The sequence below is a fragment of the Bubalus bubalis genome, chromosome 2, assembly GCF_019923935.1.
Source record: "Bubalus bubalis isolate 160015118507 breed Murrah chromosome 2, NDDB_SH_1, whole genome shotgun sequence".
Classification (NCBI taxonomy): domain Eukaryota; kingdom Metazoa; phylum Chordata; class Mammalia; order Artiodactyla; family Bovidae; genus Bubalus; species Bubalus bubalis.
This window is the reverse complement of record NC_059158.1, coordinates 27004274-27023525: the sequence shown is the minus strand read 5'-3', so window position 1 is coordinate 27023525 and position 19252 is coordinate 27004274. Positions and strand designations below refer to the sequence as shown.

The following is a 19252-nucleotide window of genomic DNA, read 5'->3' as shown; positions in this document are numbered from 1 at the left end:
GCCAGGGGAAATGACGTCATATGTATTCATTCACATCAAATTCACACATGTCACCTGTATCATAGAGATCTGATCTGGGGGACCTTGTCAAATGAGCGTGAGGCCCCTGTGCAGAGCCCCACAGAGCCTCTTGCAGCAGAGCTGCAATGACCAGGCGGCCACAGCAGGGTCCCCTGAGCACAGAGGTTGGGTCCACTGGGTTCTTATTGCTTGCCCACCTCCCAGAACACTGGAGAGCCCACAGTAGACAAAAGAGTTGTTCAGAAACGCATAAGAAAAGACATTTTATTATCAGATGGAAAATATCTCTCAAAGAAATAAAGAAAATGTCTTTCTTCCATGACCTCAGAAAGGTAGCTCTTTCCTGTGAAAACCTAAGAATGTCAGATATAAACTGTTACACTTTTCTCTTTGATAGGCTATGTGACAGATGTTATAGGATGATCCTTGGAAAATAGTACAGGAATATATCATCTGTTTCCTGTTCTTATTTATGTTTTCATTCCAAACCAGAAAGGTGAGAAGGAGATCGTAGTAAAAAAGAACACATTGGAAGTAAATCTGCTCATAGGAGCTTTATTGTTTCATTGTTAGAAAATTTCAGAAGATTTGTCCTGGGCAGCCCCGTTGGCTTTACTAAAACTTGAAAACCTTCCTGGCTTCTTCTATTTTTTTCTCATCCGCGGGAGGCTTCCTCTGGCTGCCAGGCTGCAGAAATTTCTTCACGGCCGGGATATTGCTGACTCTGGCTTTTAGGGCCTGCAATGCACGAGAACACAGCTCAGAGTGCAGCTAAAGAGCAGCCCTGTCACTATGCAACCCAGCAGGGACTCTGAGACCCTCCTAGACAAGGGCCAGCCGAGGCGCCTCCATCAGCACCAGGAGGACTCTCATGAGACAGGAAGGGGACAGCCCAGTTTTCCCCAGAGAGGTCTTAGTGTAACCCTCCTTTCTGCTTCCCGATCTTCCTACCCTCAAGTGGGTTGACCCTCAAGTGCAGTGTAACGAAGAGGAGTGTGTGAGATATCAGCACAGATTAAGGCTCCAGATGTCAAGACAAGAAGAGCTAGGACACGGGGCTGGAACTGAAGACGGAAAACATGAAAGGTCATGTGTGAGGTCAGTCGGAGCCAATCTGCCCTCAGAGAGAGAAACGGGGAGAGAGAAATCAACGTGTGAGAGAAGGAACAGGAATTGAAGGGAAGAAGTGAGATGGGGGGAAACCCACTCAGACAGACTCAGGGAAAGAAGGACACACGCGGGACAGAGGGGAGGGAAGAGGAAATCAGGACAGAGGCTGAAGTGGAAGAGGGACGAAGAGACAGCCAGCCCTGGGTCTCTCTCCTGGTAAAAGGCAGGGTGTTTTCCGTGGGGCAGAGTCCACCTCTGATGTCCTTGGCTTGACAGATTCTTTCCACACTCCAGACCAGGGCCTTGGAGTGAACTGAGGAGACCGGGGGGCAGCGAGGCCTGGACAGGGATGGGGACCCTAGCACCCCAGTCCCAGGGTCCAGAGAGCAGATGCCGAGTGGGGGTGTGTCTGGCCTCCAGGGCCGTGGGAGTGCTCACCTTCAGCAGAGGGAAGTTGGCCAAAAGGCTGGGGTCCAGCTCTTCCACATAGTAGAGAAGTTCAACCAGGTGGATGTCAGCCCTGCTCAGCTTGTTGCCCACCAGGTAGTCTTGTCCATGGCTCTTCAGCACCTGGCAAATGGAGGGATCAGATCAGGGACACAGGTCCTGGCAGGCTGGACCCCTGCTCCTCCCCTGTCCCTCGCCCAGCCCCACTTCCATCTCTGCCCCTCGCTGGGCAGGTGGGAACCTCAGACCTTCTGCTCCCTCCAACTCAGAGACGGGCCAGGTAGGTTCTTGCTGTTCCCTCTTCATCCCCAGTGGAAGGCAGACCACCATTTCCTTTTCCTGTTCACACCTCGCTGTGGCTGCCTTACTTCTGCCACTGGGCCAAGGCCTTAGCACCGCCTGCACCGTGTTTTTGTGGACCACACACCCTCAAGTGTGCAGCCCTGAACTCCACAACATGACCCTTCATCCGTCTCTCTCTCCTTCTCTCCCTCCTCCTTGGGCAGTGTCTCCATCTTCATGACAGCCTTCTACCACCCTGAGCAAACTAATGCAGACTCTGTATTCCTTCTCAACTCTTTTGCTCTCATTTCCTGGTCTTACAATCTTTTTTCTTTTTTTTTTTTTGGCGGAGGGCAGGCGGGGCGGGGGGTGGTTCATGCTTTTAGTTGAGCCTGATTTCAGGTATTTTTGATCATGAAACTTTCAAACAGAAAAAACTAAAATACGTACTAGCTATAATGATGGAACACTACTTCATTGATTTTATTTCACTTTCTTCAAAAGTCTGAGAGTCATGTCCCAAAATATCTCGATTACTTTTTCCTGAACAAGTTTTCCTCTGTCTCTTTCTCTCCATCCCACTGCCCCCATATCTATCTAGATACATGTCAATCACCCCCAAAACACTTCCACAGTCTCCTGACGGGCAGCTGGTCTCATGTCTCCCTACACAGGACACCAGAATATTTTCTGATGTGTTGCTGACATCATGCTCTTCTTGAATCAAAGCCCCTGCACCGTGTTCTAAGGATCCATCTACTCCAGGTTCCAGTGTGGCTCTCAGAGCTTCCATAACCCAGGCTCTAAGTATAACCATGAAATTCCATTGAGTAGAGAATTCCAGATTGGGTTTGAGTAAATAGAAATTTGGCTGAAAAATTATAACTTGGGTAAAACTAGTATAATTCTTCTATACATTCAATTTTTATAAAGTGCCCTGAGACTCAGAGTACCATATTAGTATTTAGAAAGGCTCACAGAGCTGAAGGTGAATGCCCCGGCCATGCCAGGCACTATTTTTCTTCGTCCTCTGACCTCACTGCCAAAGATGCTGAAGAGTCCACTTACATTTTCAAATGCAGGGAGATAACGGTTTGTTGTCTTCTCTCGGATTAGGGTCAGCTTGGCATCTTTTTCAGCAGGTGGGCACAGTGGAAAATGCATGATCATTTCACCCAAATCTGCCACACCCTCTGAATACATATCAATCCTGAAAAGATAAAATAACCAAATTGTCAAATGTCTCTGCCTTAGATTTTTGGAATGGGTAAGAATGAGACATTGAGAGGTAGCAAAGTAGTTCTCCTCCACTGGGTGCATTTTTCTATGGCAGTGATTTAGCTTTGTTTTTTAAAATTAATTTTAGCATTCTAGAACAAGCCATCAGGGTAAACATATGTGTAATCTTTTTGTTATACACATGACCAAATATAGAGACAGAGCACATCAGTGACCCATCCATAGTCACAGGCGTGAGGGAATCGGGTGGAATCAGTGCAGGTAAGCACTGGGACCACACCTGGGTGTGCCATCTTTGCCATGTCGTGGTCTGATCATGGTCGGTGTGATGCATTAGGACCACCTCAGTCATGTCCAGCAGAGTCCTGGCACCTCGGTCCCACTCACATCCCTCTTCCTCTCTCATCCTGTTAGAACACCAGGCCCATTTAGAGTCCCAACACCAGCACTTTCTCCAGTTATTTCCCGGAGAACCTGGTTCTGAAACACTCTCCACATACTATTGCCAGACTCTGGTTCTGTTTGAATTTCTCAAGACTGTACCCTTCATTCTTTTTCATGGCCGAATAACATCCCACTGTAGGGATGGACCAACTTTCGCTCTTTCTTTCATCAGTTAATGGACATTTTTGTTGATTCTAATTATTGATTATGAACAACACTGCTATGAATTTCTGAGTATAAATTTTAGTGTGGGGGTGTTTTTAATCCTCTTGAAAGGAATTGCTGAGTCATATGGGTAACTCTATGTTTAACTTTTAGAATAACAGCAGTAGTTCCTTGAGTGCTAAGTTGCTTCAGATACGACTGACTCTTTGTGACTCGGTGGACTATAGCCCACCAGGCTCCTCTGTCCATGGGATTCTTCTCCAGGCAAGAATACTAGCATGGGTTGCCATGCCCTCCTCCAATGGGTCTTCCAGACCCAGGGATCAAACCCAGGTCTCTTATGTCTCCTGCATTGCTAGCAAGTTCTTTACTGTTAGTTCCACCTGGGAAGTTCTTTACAAGATTTTAATTTCAATCATGTAGTCCCCGGAGAAGGCAATGGCACCCCACTCCAGTACTCTTGCCTGGAAAATCCTATGGACAGAGGAGCCTGGTAGGCTGCAGTCCATGGGGTCGCAAAGAGTTGGACATGACTGAGCCACTTCACTTTCACTTTTCAGTTTCATGCATTGGAAAAGGAAATGGCAACCCACTCCAGTGTTCTTGCCTGGAGAATCCCAGGGACAGGGGAGCCTGGTGGGCTGCTGTCTCTGGGGTCGCACAGAGTCAGACACGACTGAAGCGACTCAGCAGCAGCATCAGCATGTAGTCCCATCACAACAGAGAGAATACCCCTCACCCCCAGGATATAGTTGTACTGAAAAATCTAGCTGACTAAAACTATATCGAAATGCTTGATGTAACCTTACCATACTGAGCTCAACCTCTGCTAATCCTTGTCTAGTGGCCAGTCCATACAAAGGGTTAATAAATTAAGTTCCTGGTCATCATTCTTTGAATTTTTGGAATTCAAAAACCCACTTCTTTAGATCCTTCCCTTTCTAAGCTTTATCTTCTAGATACTCAGATGCGTTGTCCCTTGTCTCTAGCTATTGGTGGGTGGCCAGTTCAGACGAGCCTGATCCCCTAGAGTCTTGGTTCTACCATCCTCTTCGCTTCACAGACCATTCATGTTTGGAAACCTTGTCACTGTGCTATATCCATGGACGGTATCCTCTTCCATAGGTGGTTGATTTCACTTCAAGTTTATTTACTCTTCCCTCATACTCATAGGTCTTTGCAGTACTGGACTCAGTTATGCCCCATAAGGTTTATACCATCCTGTTGGTCATGATGCCCTGCTTTGTTCCTGCTCAGTCAGGGAAGGACCTAAGTTGTTCCTATGATTTGTGAGGATAAAACTAAACACTACCGTACAGGGCTCTCTCCTTTATATCTTTCCCGTAGAGGTTGTATTTGGTGGCAATGTAGTTGAGAATGGCTCTGGTCTGCACCAGCTTCATCCCATCAATTTCAACCATTGGCACTTGCTGGAACATCAAACTCCCATCTTTTGAAAGAAAAAAAGAAGGGTGAAATGTTTAATATGTTGCACCCTTTTAAGATGAGCAAATGTTTGCTGAAATAACCAAAAATATAAAGTGAAACGCTAAAATGACCTGGTAGGCTTAAGCTGGATGGCATTTTGTTTGCCTTTTACTTTCTAACCTATTATTTCATTTATCTTTTTGTTTCCCATTCAGACATATGGGCGATCCCTTGTAAATCTGGGCTGATTTGTCTTCATGAAGATGCTTACTCCTTGGAAGGAAAGTTATGACCAACCTAGACAGCATATTCAAAAGCAGAGACATTACTTTGCCAACAAAGGTTCGTCTAGTCAAGGCTATGGTTTTTCCTGTGGTCATGTATGGATGTGAGAGTTGGACTGTGAAGAAAGCTGAGCACCGAAGAATTGATGCTTTTGAACTGTGGTGTTGGAGAAGACTCTTGAGAGTCCCTTGGACTGCAAGGAGATCCAACCAGTCCATTCTGAAGGAGATCAGCCCTGGGATTTCTTTGGAAGGAATGATGCTAAAGCTGAAACTCCAGTACTTTGGCCACCTCATGTGAAGAGTTGACTCATTGGAAAAGACTCTGATGCTGGGAGGGATTGGGGGCAGGAGGAGAAGGGGACGCCAGAGGATGAGATGGCTGGATGGCATCACTGACTCGATGGACCTGAGTCTGGGTGAACTCCGGGAGTTGGTGATGGACAGGGAGGCCTGGCATGGTGCGATTCGTGGGGTCCCAAAGAGTCGGACACGACTGAGCAACTGATCTGATCTGATGTTTTAGAAAGAAGCTGGAAGAGGCTGCAGCAAGTGTGCCAACCGGTTGCCATTTAACGGAAGTTCCAGAGAAAATTTCAGAACACATAAGACATGTTTTGAGAGAGTTTGCCCTTTCTCTGCTCACTGAGTCTTCATTAGTGCTAGGATGTTACTTTGTGAACCCCGGACTCACAGCAACCTCTGGGCCTGTTTCTCCCCTCTTTTGTCAGATCTTCACCTTTTCCTGACTTTAGGTGGGAGCACTGTGTGGTCACTCGAGGTGCAGAAAGGCAGAGAAGCACAGACAGAGCATTCACGGGCACTAGGGCTGGCTCCTTTAACAAACACTTGAGTTCCAGCCCTTCCTAGTTCCCAGTGAGTTGCAAGGCATTTTCAAGGAGACCCACCTCTTACCTTTAACCATATTTCTCCCACTCTACGAACCCCACTCCCACCACACACACAGCACGTTGGTGGTGTTGAAACCTCAACTTAAGACTTCTACTGGATACTCCCATCAGAGGAATTTTGTTCCTGGGCTTACCATTTTTTAACTTATCCAAGTCTTCTGGTTTTTCTATAAATTTCTCTTCAAACTGAAAAGCAGAAAGAGTCAGTAAGTTTTTGTTATTTCATTCCATAGCATAGCTGGACTTGCATGGCCTCTGTCGGCTGCCCACTATGGAGACTGTAGGGTTTCCAAGTTCGGCAGGGTGCGCAGAGGACAGTGATCAAGGCCATTTGGAGATTTAGATTAGAGCCACCAAGATAAAAGCGTGGGTTGCAGCAAGTGACTGCTTATTTTGCAGGTTAATTCACCTCTACCCTGTCCCCACCTCTGTCAGTGATTAGGTAATGATTTAGGGGGAGGGGAATGTCACTGGAGGGAAGGGACTGGGAAATTCTTCTAGTTACGGAGTTGTAACTAGTCTCTGGAAAGGCTTTCTCTCCCTGTGAGATCAGGACAGGATTTTGGGGTATCCCCTAGCATGGGGTATCCATGGGGCCATTGACTCCCTTAGAGGCTGTCACCGGAGTCCTCTGCTGTATATTACCTCCCTCCATTCAACTTTTTATTGTAAACAAGTGTCTTGATTGTGAAAAGTTTGAGAACTGGGGATTTCTAACTGACACACTGGAGTAGTTCATTGTGGATCTAAATGATCCCATAGGGTGAAACCATGTAGATAGTGAGTGTGTGGGCAACAATTTATAAAGCACCCAGTTCAAGACAACCCTAAGAGGCGATGACGGGTGGGTAGTCATTGTGAGAAGGGGCTGGTTGATCAGCTGTTTCTTGTGAAATTGATGGAGATGAAGGATTGTGAGGATCAGGCTCTGGGCCCAGAGAACCCAGAATTCCAATGTTCTTTGGTCAGTCGAGCCCCACACCATGCTCTGTCAGGCTTGGCTGGACAAGAGGAAGCCTGGATGCTCTCAGCGTCTCCCCCGTCTTCGCCGTCCTGTGCTGAACTCCTCCCGCCCAGGGACTCTGAACACATCCTTGAACCCCAAGGCTGAACCGCAGTGAAAAATGTTGGTTGTTGATTTATAGAAATGAAACCACCTGGAATGGCACTGTTTGGATTTTCTATGTACTTGTTTCTTTACACGCTTGAAAATGGACCAAGCTAATGTGCCCTGCATTCCTGAAGCAATCGAGAAAGTATAATATGAGGCTTAGGTAAACATGTTTTTAGGAAGCTAAGGGAGCACACTAGAGGTCCCCTTTGCAGGACACCGCCTCACCTGAAGCCTTCTTTTACTGTTCTCCTCTAAGGGACCAAATCTCTGACCTCTGTCCATGACTCCCTCCCCAGGAAACCCTCACCGAGTTGCTGGCTCCCTCTGATCTGGGCTAAGTGCTTTATTGAGTGACACCTCTAGAGGGCAGCACTCAGCAGAGTTGCACAGAAGCCTATCCATATACTACTGAGAAGGTGGCCTTTTTACGCTCAAGTCTTCTGTGTCCTCCGAGGTGCTCCCAGTCCTCTTTTAGTCACCCACATACGTGTCTGCATCCTCACTAGAGTGTAAGCGGCCTGAGGGTAGGGACTGTGTCTGTCTTGACGATTCATGTATCTCTAGGGCCTGGCACGAAACCTGGCACTTCAAGGTACCCAACAAATTCATTGCTGAGTGAATGAATGCATTAAATCCAACAGGCAGTTTGCTACAGTCTGCACTGCTCTATATTTCTGGTTTATGTTTTAACTTTAATTTCATTTCTCTTCTAATATGTATATTTTTGGCTTTTATTATGGAAATCTGTGGCACGCACAAAATAAAAAGTACAATGATGCTCCTTGTAAACTTGCACCAGCTTCAGTAATTATAGGCTCAACCCAGTCCCAAGATATCTATATGCCTACACCCCTCTCCCTGGTAATAATTTGAAACAAATCCCAGATATTATATATTTCATCTTTAAACACTTCATGGTATATTACTAGTTCATTAAACTTATTTTAAAACTGACCACAATACATTAAAATGCCTGACATATTAACAATAATTCTTAATATCAATTTATATTTAATATTCATATGTCTAATTGTTGCATGAATGTAACAAATATTTTACAGTTTTCAAAATCAAAATTCAGGAAATTTTCTGACAGTTCAGTGGTTAAGGCATGGGCTTTCACTGTTGTGGGCCTTCTTTTGATCTCTGGTCAGAGAATTAAAACATCACAAGCCTCACAGCCAAAAACAAATAAAAACACAAATTTATTTTCTATTGTTTTCTATTGTCCTTGGGAAGACGAAATTTCAATAAAGATCTGTTAATCTAATACCTAATAAATGTTTTTAATGCAAAATTCTTAGCAGATCATTTAATAAGGAAAATCTCCTCTGTGAGAAAAGTAGTATGATACGGTCAATTTCCCTGGAGTAGGAAATGGAAACCCACTCCAGTGTTCTTGTCTGAAGAATCTCAGGGACAGAGGAGCCTGGCAGGCTATGGCCTATGGGAGCGAAACGAGTTGGACACGACTGAGTGACTGACTAGGCACCCACGGTCAATTTAGATCCAACTGAAGATGAAACCTACCTCCACTCCAGCTGCAGCCAGGAGCCACCGAATGCACTCCATTCTGCCGCGTCCATTGAAATAGTGAAGAGTGGGCTTCCCTGCCATGGTGGCAGTCTCTTGGTTTCTCTAGCCCTTAATGAACCAACAAATGAACCAATGAATGAACAAAGAATAAAAGCATAGAAGCTAACGCCTTTATGATATATGGCTGAACAGCACAAACAATGCTGAAAAATCGGCCTCCCTCAGGGCAATTGGAAGAGTCCCTGGAACGTCTTCCTTAGCCCAAATGCCCACTCTCAATAGCCACCCGTGGGAAATTCCACCAATCATTGTCCAGTCTACACTGGGTAAAATCTGATTTTCTTGGCAGGCTAAGAGGTGAGTCTGTGGTATGGATGCGTGGGTGGGTGTCAGGGAGGACAAAGATTAGAGAACTAGTATTTATTGCAAAACTCCTAATATTCCTGCCCCAATGCTACCTGTCTCCTGAGAAATCTGTATGCAGGTCAGGAAGCAAGAGTTAGAACTGGACATGGAAAAACAGACTGGTTCCAAATCGAGAAAGGAGTACGTCAAGCCTGCATATTGTCACCCTGCTTATTTAAATTATATAAACAGTACATCATGTGAAATCCCAGGCTGGATGAAGCACAAGCTGGAATCAGATTTCTGGGAAAAATATCAGTAACCTCAGCTGTGCAGATGACACCACCCTTATGGATGAAAGCCAAAGAAAACTAAAGAGCCTCTTGATGAAAGTGAAAGAGGAGAGTGAAAGAGTGGGCTTAAAGCTCAACATTCAGAAAACTAATATCATGGCATCCGGTCCCATCACTTCATGGCCAGTAGATGGGGAAGCAATGGAAACAGTGAGAGACTTTATTTTGGGGTCTCCAAAATCACTGCAGATGGTGATTGCAGCCATGAAATTAAAAGACACTTGCTCCTTGGAAGAAAAGCCATGACCAACCTAAACGGCATATTAAAAAGCAGAGACATTACTTTACCAACAAAGGTCCATCTAGTCAAAGCTGGTTTTTCCAGTGATCGTATATGGATGTGAGAGTTGGACCATAAAGAAAACTGAGCGCTGAAGAATTGATACTTTTGAACTGTGATGTTGGAGAAAACTCTTGAGAGTCCCTTGGACAGCAAGGACGTCCAACCAGTCCATCCTAAAGGAAATCAGTCCTGAATATTCATTGGAAGGACTGATGCTGAAGCTGAAGCTCCAATACTTTGGCCACCTGATGCAAAGAACCGACTCATTGGAAAAGACCCTGATGCTGGGAAAGATTGCAAGCGGGAGGAGAAGGGGATGACCCAGGATGGGATGGCTGGATGGCATCACCAATGCGATGAACATGAGTTTGAATAGCCTCCAGGAATTGGTGATGGATAGGGAATCCTGGCATGCTGCAGTCCATGGTGTTGCAAAGAGTCGAACACAACTGAGCGAGTGAACTGAACTGAACTGAATGGTGACCACTTTGAACACATTATATCTTTAATCCTCACAAGAATCCCATGCAATAATTATTATCTCCATTCTTCAGTTAATGAAATGGACCTCAGAGCTTAAATAACATTCATGGAAATCCACACCCAGGATTAAAACCAGGGCAGGGCAGGAACCCACACATATGTAGGCCCTGGGAGCCTGGGAAGGAGGGGCCCTGGAGCCAGAGGACATCACAGACAGCAGGAGGAGGAGGGGGAGGAGACAGAGTCCATGTTCAGCTCATTGGCTATTATGCTGCATTTGTTCAAAATCTGAAATTAGAGCTCAGTTTGCTTAACTGTTGCTCAAAAGATCCCGATTCTTTCCACAGATACAGGATGCCAAATACTTCCATTTTCTTGGAACTGTATATTTTATCTCTATTCGTACATTTTGTATCTAAAGAAAGGGATGTTACTGCATTAACTGTACAGTCTAGGTGGAACTGACATTCGTTCTATGTCTGTCATGCACTGCGCATTATCACAAATGTGTCTTCATTTAACCCTACAAGAATCACCTGCTATGAAGTTGCCATTGCTCTCATTTTGCAGTTGGGGATACCGAGATTTCTAGGGTAACATGCACAAAGTAGGTGGTGAACTTGGGATTCAAACCCATTTCTATATGAACCCAAGTCTTGGCTTCATTTTTCATGTTAACATGTTTCAAACTAGGCATGACAATCCTTCAGTGGACTGTGAAATTTTCCCGTTTTTAAAATAAAGCGTTGTTTCATGAGTTTCTCATTTCAGCTATGTGTGCGTTGTATGTTCAGGTAGAAGAAAGCACGTAGGCAGGCTCATTTGGTCATGGTATTGGTAAGAGATACTTGGGTCTTTTCAGGTCAGTGAAGTTTGAAAGCCCCTAGACTACAGCAGCCTATGTGTAGAGTGGACGTAGCAGGGAACCAGAGAATGAAATTCAAAGGCTCCAACAATAGACAGAAATTATTGGCCAAAAAGTTCTTTTGGGTTTTTCTGTAAGATGTTACAGGAAAACTCAAACATTATGACCAATGTGAATAGAGTGAATAGAAACATACTGCTGCTGCTGCTACTAAATCGCTTTAGTCGTGTCCGACTCTGTGCGACCCCATAGATGGCGGCCCACCAGGGTCCCCCATCCCTGGGATTCTCCAGGCAAGAACACTGGAGTAGGTTGCCATTTCCTTTTCCAGTGCATGAAAGGGAAAAGTGAAAGTGAAGTCGCTCAGTCGTGTCCGACTCTTAGCGACCCCATGGTCTGCAGCCTACCAGGCTCCTCCGTCCATGGGATTTTCCAGGCAAGAGTACTGGAGTGGGGTGCCATTGCCTTCTCCATAGAAACATACAGGACTTACTAAAAGCAGGGACCCCAAAGCCAGAACATAGGAAGAAACAGCTGCGTTTTCTATTCAAATCCCAGCTCTGTTTAGTAAACATTAAGATCTTGCAACTTTTTGTTGAGGAGTTCAGGACAAAAATATACTTCTCTTTAGTGGATAAAGTATGAATAACTTGAATTTTAGATAACAAAATGTTTTCAATATCCACATTTTAAAAAATTTATTTAGTTTTGGTTTACTTTTTTATTTACATATCCACATTTTTAATGTGAGATCAATGGTCTAACCTTTGCAAAATAAAGGATCCTTAGTAACATACTTAACTCGTCCATCTTGAAGTTGGAGATTGTGTATATTGTACTTATCATATAGAACGTGATTCTATAGATTCTATCATATAGAACGTGATTCTATAGATTCTATCATATAGAACGTTCTATCATATAGAACGATAAGGAGCTGTGATTCAGCAGAATTCTGAGAAGGGTGTGGCTGTGAAGTGGAAGTCACAGATCCTCCTCACATTAAACTCCATTATCCAATGACTAAGGATCACATTACAAAAGGAAATGAAGTTTTAACTTCCATAATACTTTATCATATCTTTCTTATAAGTAACTTTCTTCACTTTTTGAAGGCTGGGGCAAACGTGATATAAACTTCCTGGCTCCCAGAAAATGAGAACTAAAGAGATTCAGTGACTTGCCATCAGTCACACACGTGTGTTCCCAATTCACACTCAATATCTAGCAAGTGTGTCCACCCTCAGGACAACCCCAGAAACGGCTTCTAGTATCCTATTGGAAGAGGAAATTCAAATTCAAAGAGCTCTGTGAGCACTGGGGTCCTTTGAAGACATCTTCTGAATTCGGGTCTGGGCCCCCCCACCCCCAAGCAGGTAATGCATATGTTCCCCTCTGCTGCTCTCTGAGACCCTTGATATTAGTTTGTTCCCCATGCAGAATCCTTTGGCCAATTAACAGTTCAATGGGAGAGAAGGAAACATTAATTCCGTTAGCTGATTCTGAGGAAAAACGGATAAAAACATAACGTACTTTACCCCAGACCTTAAAAACTTACTGTGAGTATCCTGAGCACTAGTATAACTATATTTGACCTTCATAAGGAGGTAGGCTTATATTCTCTGAAAAGGAATGTGTCTTGGGATGATTCCAGTGTGAACTAAAGGAGCTGTATCTCAGGGAGTAGGTGGGAAGGGGCTCCTAATGACAGCGTTTCTTAGCAGAGAGAAAGGAGGCTTAGAGACAAAGCCCAACTCCTTTCCTTATAAGATAAATAAACCCAGGGGAGTTGTTTAATCTCTGTACCTCAGTGTTCTCTTTTGAAATACAGCTATGTCTACTAGTGAGGACTGTTGAGGAAATTAAATTAGATAAGGCATAAAAAATTCATAACAGGGAGCAGCAAATCCAGCTTCCGTCCTGCTCCCAGTTCCTGGGAGATGGCTGAGTGAGCACACTGGGGAGCACGCTGTCTGTGTGTCTGTCTATCTGCTATCTCCCTCTTGACTTCCAGCTCTCGTGCTGTGCTCTGCTGTGCTAAGTCGCTTCAGCCCCTATAGCTCTAGTAAGAACAGGATTTTTTATATATCCAGATTCTGTCAACTACTTTATAAACTGGTTCTCTTTTTATTTGTCTTGTGTGAAAGATCAGTGATGCTCACTGACTAGATAACCTGGATTGGAGGAAGTTTTTGGCAAAGGATCAGCGAGGTCTGGCACAGCCTTTTGAAACCCCAAGACTGAAGTGGACCCCTGGTTCTGCCCCTGAACCATGCACGCCGCCTGCCGTTCCCTCAGGCCTTTGCCCTCCCATTCACTCCCTGATCTGGACTCTCTGGAATCTTCTGCCCGCCACCCAGCCCCTTTGAATGGGTTCCAGCCATGGCAATGGGAAGCCCACTCCTTTCTATAGAAGGAATCCAGGGGCTCCCACTCAGTACCCTTCTCTCCACCCTCCTGTCCCTCACTGATCTTTCTTCAGCATCTTCTTTCCTGTTGACCTGTCCACGGATTTCCTCCTCAACTAACACTCATTGAACAGTTGCCTGCACTAAGAAATGATGGCTGGTGGGGAACACAAGAGGAATCTGATGTGGTCCCTGCCCTGGAGGGGTTGAAATCTAGTCAGAAAAACAGGTTTGTAGACAACTGGCAGCACACAGAGAGCCCTGCAATGACTTCACTTGAATTGGTTCCACGTCAAGGACCGTGATTCTCTCAGCCAGCAAGTCAGAACAAGGGGAGAGGCTGCAGGCTGAGAAAGCAGAGGGTGCTGCCCGCCTGCCCTGGTTGGCCCCAGTGCCATAGCATCTCAGCCTCCAAGCCAGTGACTCTCATGGGGTCAAACCTCATCCCCATCGAAACATTGCTCTCTGTAGCATCTTGCAAAGTACTTCTTCTCATCCCAGTCTCAGTATCTTCTCTTTTCAGGCTTAGGTACCATATTTCCCCTGTGAATTGCCATGCCCTGGACAACTCTAGGACTTTCACAGGATCTCACTGAACCTCTCCTGCCTCAGGCTTTTGATTTACCCCCAATAGTAATACAGGTAACAGAGCATTGTTTGTCTGCATTCTGATTCAAATGACTTGGACCTTCCAGTCAGGTGAATTTCTTTACTTTTGGAAGCTAATTCTCTGCTCCGGTATTACCTAGTTTTCACATCCAGACTTCCTGTGTTTAGGAGTCTGAAAAGTCATATGAACCAGTGATTCTTAACTGGGGCTGATTTTGCTCCCCCAGCCCAGAGGACATTTGGCAATGCCTGAGGACATTGTTGGTTGTTAAAACTAGGTGGAAGGGTGCCACACAATTGGCGAGAGACCAGAGGTGTCTCTAATGTTGGGGGTGGTGGGGCTGCCTCCCACGTGCGTCTGATTGCTCATTACTCCTCAGTCTGCACTGTATCCAGATTTTTCCATCAATCCTGTGGTCTTTTTAAATTTAATATAAAAAACGTTTTTAATTGGAGGATAATTGCTTCACAATGTTGTGTTGATTTCCTTTGTACAATAACTGGAATCAGTCACAACTATATATATATATATATCCCCTCCCTCTTGCATCTCCCTCCCCACTCCCGTCCCACCCCCCTTAGGGGGTCTCAGAGCTCCAGGCTGGGCTCCCTTGTAGCAGCTTCCCACTCTGACCCATTTCACACGTGATAGTGTATATATGTCGTCGCTGCTTTCTCAACTCATGCTACAACCCTGTTATCTTAACAGGCACATTTATTGGATATTTAGTTGGAAACATCTATGATTGATGCAGCTGGCTACTAAACTATGTAATCTCCCAGGATAAGATATTTTTTAAAATACAGAAATTCTTCTGTAGGCACGTTTATCTTCTAGTCTACTTTCCGGGCGGTCACTACATGAGGAAGGAACCTCTCCCACAGCCTGTGTTCTTTCTGCAAGTACAGAGTGAAAGGAAAAGTGGGAATATTGATCTTCACTGTGTCATTTATATTGATGAAGTGACAGTTTCTTTTAAAACTTTTTAAACTATCACTGCAAGTATCTGAGAGGCATCAAGTTTGCAAATTTGAAGAAATATCAATGTATATGTCAACACTGTTGTTAAGTACATTTCTTAAGTCTAATTCAATATACATTTCTATAGCAAATATTTTTAACTAAAACAACAACCAAAAAAAGACATTATACAGAACAGGTCCCCGCAACAAAGAATTACCCAGCTTGAAATGTCAATAGGGCCAAGGTTGATAAACCCTGCTCCAGCCAATTTCTAGGTTTCCCATGAATTGCTTGAGCTCCAAGAGAGACAGAGGGGGACTTGCCAGCTGGCTAATCACAGCAAAGACTGAGTTAAAATCCAGTTTTGCTGGCAGTAACTTAGTCATTCCAATTATAGTTAAATCTTAATTTTGAGTTTCCAAGTCCACATAGTGTTACCGTGTTGCAATTCCCACCTGCTGTGTGTTGCCTGTGTCTACGGAGCAGGCAGCTTTAGCATAAACACCTACTCTGCCCTCTCGTACTGGTCGCACTCTCGGATTGTCCAAAATGCTGCCATCCTTTTTTCCCCTCATCATTAATTTGACTCAGATCTAAATTCTTATGCTTAGTTTTCGACATTCTTCATTTTTACATTTCTGTATCCAACAGCAATTGACTAAACAACTTAAATGTCCCCTAAGCACAGCAAGAAGGCACATGTGAGCGTGAAACAGCTTTTCTTGTGCTAAGGAAACATTATACAGACATGCAAAGTCAGTACTTACCTTACGAAAGTCTGTCTCCCACTTGGTTCAGCACCTCAGTGCCCAGATCACGTTGTTTATAAGCTCTTGTTACAGTTGACTGACTGACTCCTCCTCTCTGAAAGGGGCAGAGTCTAGTTAAGGAAAAGCCACCCCCATGGTGTTCAGGGCCACTGGTTCTATGCTAGATTAAAAAAGAAAAAGGCAAATTGTCCTCTTATCAGGATACACCTTGTTAATAACTTCTTTTAGAGATCAGCAATTAAAGATTAAACACAATATTTCAAGTTGATTGTATCCTCTTGCCAGTCAATGAAGGATGGCCTTTGCAGAAAACTTACTTTTCTTGAATTGGCTTTCATGAATTGGAGACAGGCGCTAAAGCAGACGATAAAATCTACTGTGGGGACACCAGGGAGCTGTGGTCATGAAGGTTCACGTGGACCTCTGTCATACTCTTTACCTGGAGTTGTAGATAAATATAGGACACCCAAGTAGATATGAACTTCAGACACATAATAAATAATTTTTTCATATAAATACATCCTAAACATTGTATGGCATGAGTTCATGCTTAGTTGTATCTGACTCTTTGCTACCGTATGGACTGTACCTTCCAGGCTCTTCTGTCCCTGGGGTTTTCAAGGCAAAAATACTGGAGTGGGTTGCCATTCCATCCTCCAGGGGATCTTCCTGACCCAGGGATTGAAACTGGATCTCCTGCAGAAAATTACAGGTGAATTCTCTACAACCTGAGCCATGATGTTTGTCTCCAAAAGGAAAAAAAGTCCACATCTGAAAACCTGGAACCTCTGGATGGGATGGAATTTGGAGAAAGAGTCTTTGCAGATGTTAAGGAACCTGAAGTGAGACTATCCTGGATTATATAGATAGGCCCAAACCCAACAACAAGTGTGCTTATAGCAGAAGAGAAAATACACAGACACACGCATACAAGTGATGTGAAGATGGAGGCAGAGATTGAAGTGATGTGGCCATGAGTCATGGAAAGGAAGGATGGTCAGGAAGCAACAGTTAGAACTGGACATGGAACAACAGACTGGTTCCAAATAGGAAAAGGAGTACATCAAGGCTGTATATTGTCACCCTGTTTATTTAACTTATATGCAGAGTATATCATGAGAAACGCTAGACTGGAAGAAACACAAGCTGGAATCAAGATTGCCGGGAGAAATATCAATAACCTCAGATATGCAGATGACACCACCCTTATGGCAGAAAGTGAAGAGGAACTAAAAAGCCTCTTGATGAAAGTGAAAGTGGAGAGTGAAAAAGTTGGCTTAAAGCTCAACATTCAGAAAACGAAGATCATGGCATCCGGTCCCACCAATTCATGGGAAATAGATGGGGAAACAGTGGAAACAGTGTCAGACTTTATTTTTCTGGGCTCCAAAATCACTACAGATGGTGACTGCAGCCATGAAATGAAAAGACGCTTACTCCTTGGAAGGAAAGTTATGACCAACCTAGACAGCATATTCAAAAGCAGAGACGTTACTTTGCCAAACAAAGGTTTGTCTAGTCAAGGCTATGGTTTTTCCTGTGGTCATGTATGGATGTGAGAGTTGGACTGTGAAGAAGGCTGAGTGCCGAAGAATTGATGCTTTTGAACTGTGGTGTTGTAGAAGACTCTTGCGAGTCCCTTGGACTGCAAGGAGATCCAACCAGTCCATTCTGAAGGAGATCAGCCCTGGGATTTCTTTGGAAGGAATGATGCTAAAGCTGAAACTCCAGTACTTTGGCCACCTCATGCGAAGAGTTGACTCATTGGAAAAGACTCTGATACTGGGAGGGATTGGGGGCAAGAGGAGAAGGGGACGACAGAGGATGAGATGGCTGGATGGCATCACTGACTGGATGGACGTGAGTCTGAGTGAACTCTGGGAGTTGGTGATGGACAGGGAGGCCTGGCATGCTGCGATTCATGGGGTCGCAAAGAGTCGGACACGACTGAGTGACTGAACTGAACTGATCTGATCTGAAAAAGCCACCAGAAGCCGGAAGATGCAGGGAAGACTTCTCCCAAGAGTGTCCAGAGGCAATGTAGCACCTTAACTTTGGACTTCAGGCCTCCAAAAGTGTGAGAGAATTCATCGTGCTGTTTTAAGCCCCCCAGTTGTAGTAAGTTGACACAGCAACCGTAGAAAACCAACACACAGGCCTGTTTCCTTCCCCAGAGCACAGGATTACTGTGCAGAAAATCCTACACAGCGCATGACTGCATCCATCCCACAATTATTAAATTTACCTCTAAGAGGTAAGGACTCTTTTTCTAAACATAATCACACTATTCTATCACACTAAAATGTTATAATTTATATCTTTTATAATTAAAGTTCATTCATTTGATTAAATGTTCAGCATTCTAATATTCCCAATGTCTCATAAAGACTTATGTGCAGTTGGCTTACTTGCATTAGAGTCAAAGCAAGGTCTGTCCATAGCATTGGAGTGATATGAACATCCTGGTCTTGAAGACTTGGATGAATGAATAGAGCTGTGAGGCAGATGAGAGTGGGTGGGGACTGTGAGCAATTCCCACAGCCCAGACTCCTGAGCCATGGAGGTGTGTGTGGAAGTACAACCATTCATGGTGGAGCCCTGGGGATACACAGGGCTGGGCCCCCATCAGGAACTCACAGATGCTGAGGGAAGCCAGTGGCCATCAGGGGGTTTACTGGGCTCTGGGGGAAGCAAAGAGGTGCGTCCAACTCTCCCCAGGGAGCACAGAGCTCAGTGTGGGCCCTGGGATGGAGCTGGGCCCTGGGGTGGAGCTGGAACAAAGGTGCCCAGGCAGGGCACAGGCCACCCCCACACATCTTGTGTGATGGGACTGGCACTCAAGGGGTGAGAAGGGAAGGCATGAGGGCACACCATGGGCAGCGGGAGTTACTGAGGGAGGTAAAACAGGGTGGTGATTCTCAGGTTTGCATTTTAGAAAAATATTTTGATGTCAGTGGAGAACAGGCCAGAGGGAGGGAAATGCAGCCAGGGACCCCTTGTGTCTGTCAGCTCTGGCCCCGCCCCTTCACCTGGGGTTTCCGGGGTGAGGGTGAGGTGGGCAGCTCAGTCCAGGAAGAACAGAACCTGATACTCCAAAGGCCAGGTTTCCTGGGGAGTGTTCACCGCAGGGCCCACGTATGACCAGAGCCAGAATCACTCCCAATCCAGGCTCCCTGGCTCCATGAGAGGCC

At 45.0% G+C, this 19252-nt stretch overlaps 1 protein-coding gene across 3 annotated transcripts; it reads right to left on the bottom strand.

The window, feature by feature from the left end:
* Window positions 1-560: 560 nt before the first annotated feature.
* LOC123464952 (glutathione S-transferase A1) lies at window positions 561-16142 on the bottom strand. 3 transcript variants are annotated; one of them, XM_045162827.1, is made up of 7 exons: window positions 16059-16129; window positions 8976-9089; window positions 6466-6517; window positions 5026-5158; window positions 2929-3070; window positions 1570-1701; window positions 561-759 (listed from the first exon to the last, which is right to left on the bottom strand). In XM_045162827.1, the coding sequence occupies exons 2-7, from the start codon at window positions 9060-9062 to the stop codon at window positions 637-639; spliced, it is 669 nt and encodes a 222-aa protein (XP_045018762.1). In that variant the 5' UTR covers window positions 9063-9089; window positions 16059-16129; the 3' UTR covers window positions 561-636. The 3 variants fall into 3 exon arrangements, with proteins under 3 accessions (XP_045018762.1, XP_045018763.1, XP_045018764.1); XM_045162828.1 differs by lacking the exons at window positions 5026-5158; window positions 6466-6517 and having other exon boundaries at window positions 16059-16142; XM_045162829.1 differs by lacking the exons at window positions 5026-5158; window positions 8976-9089; window positions 16059-16129 and having other exon boundaries at window positions 6466-6523.
* Between the last annotated feature and the right edge of the window lie 3110 nt (window positions 16143-19252).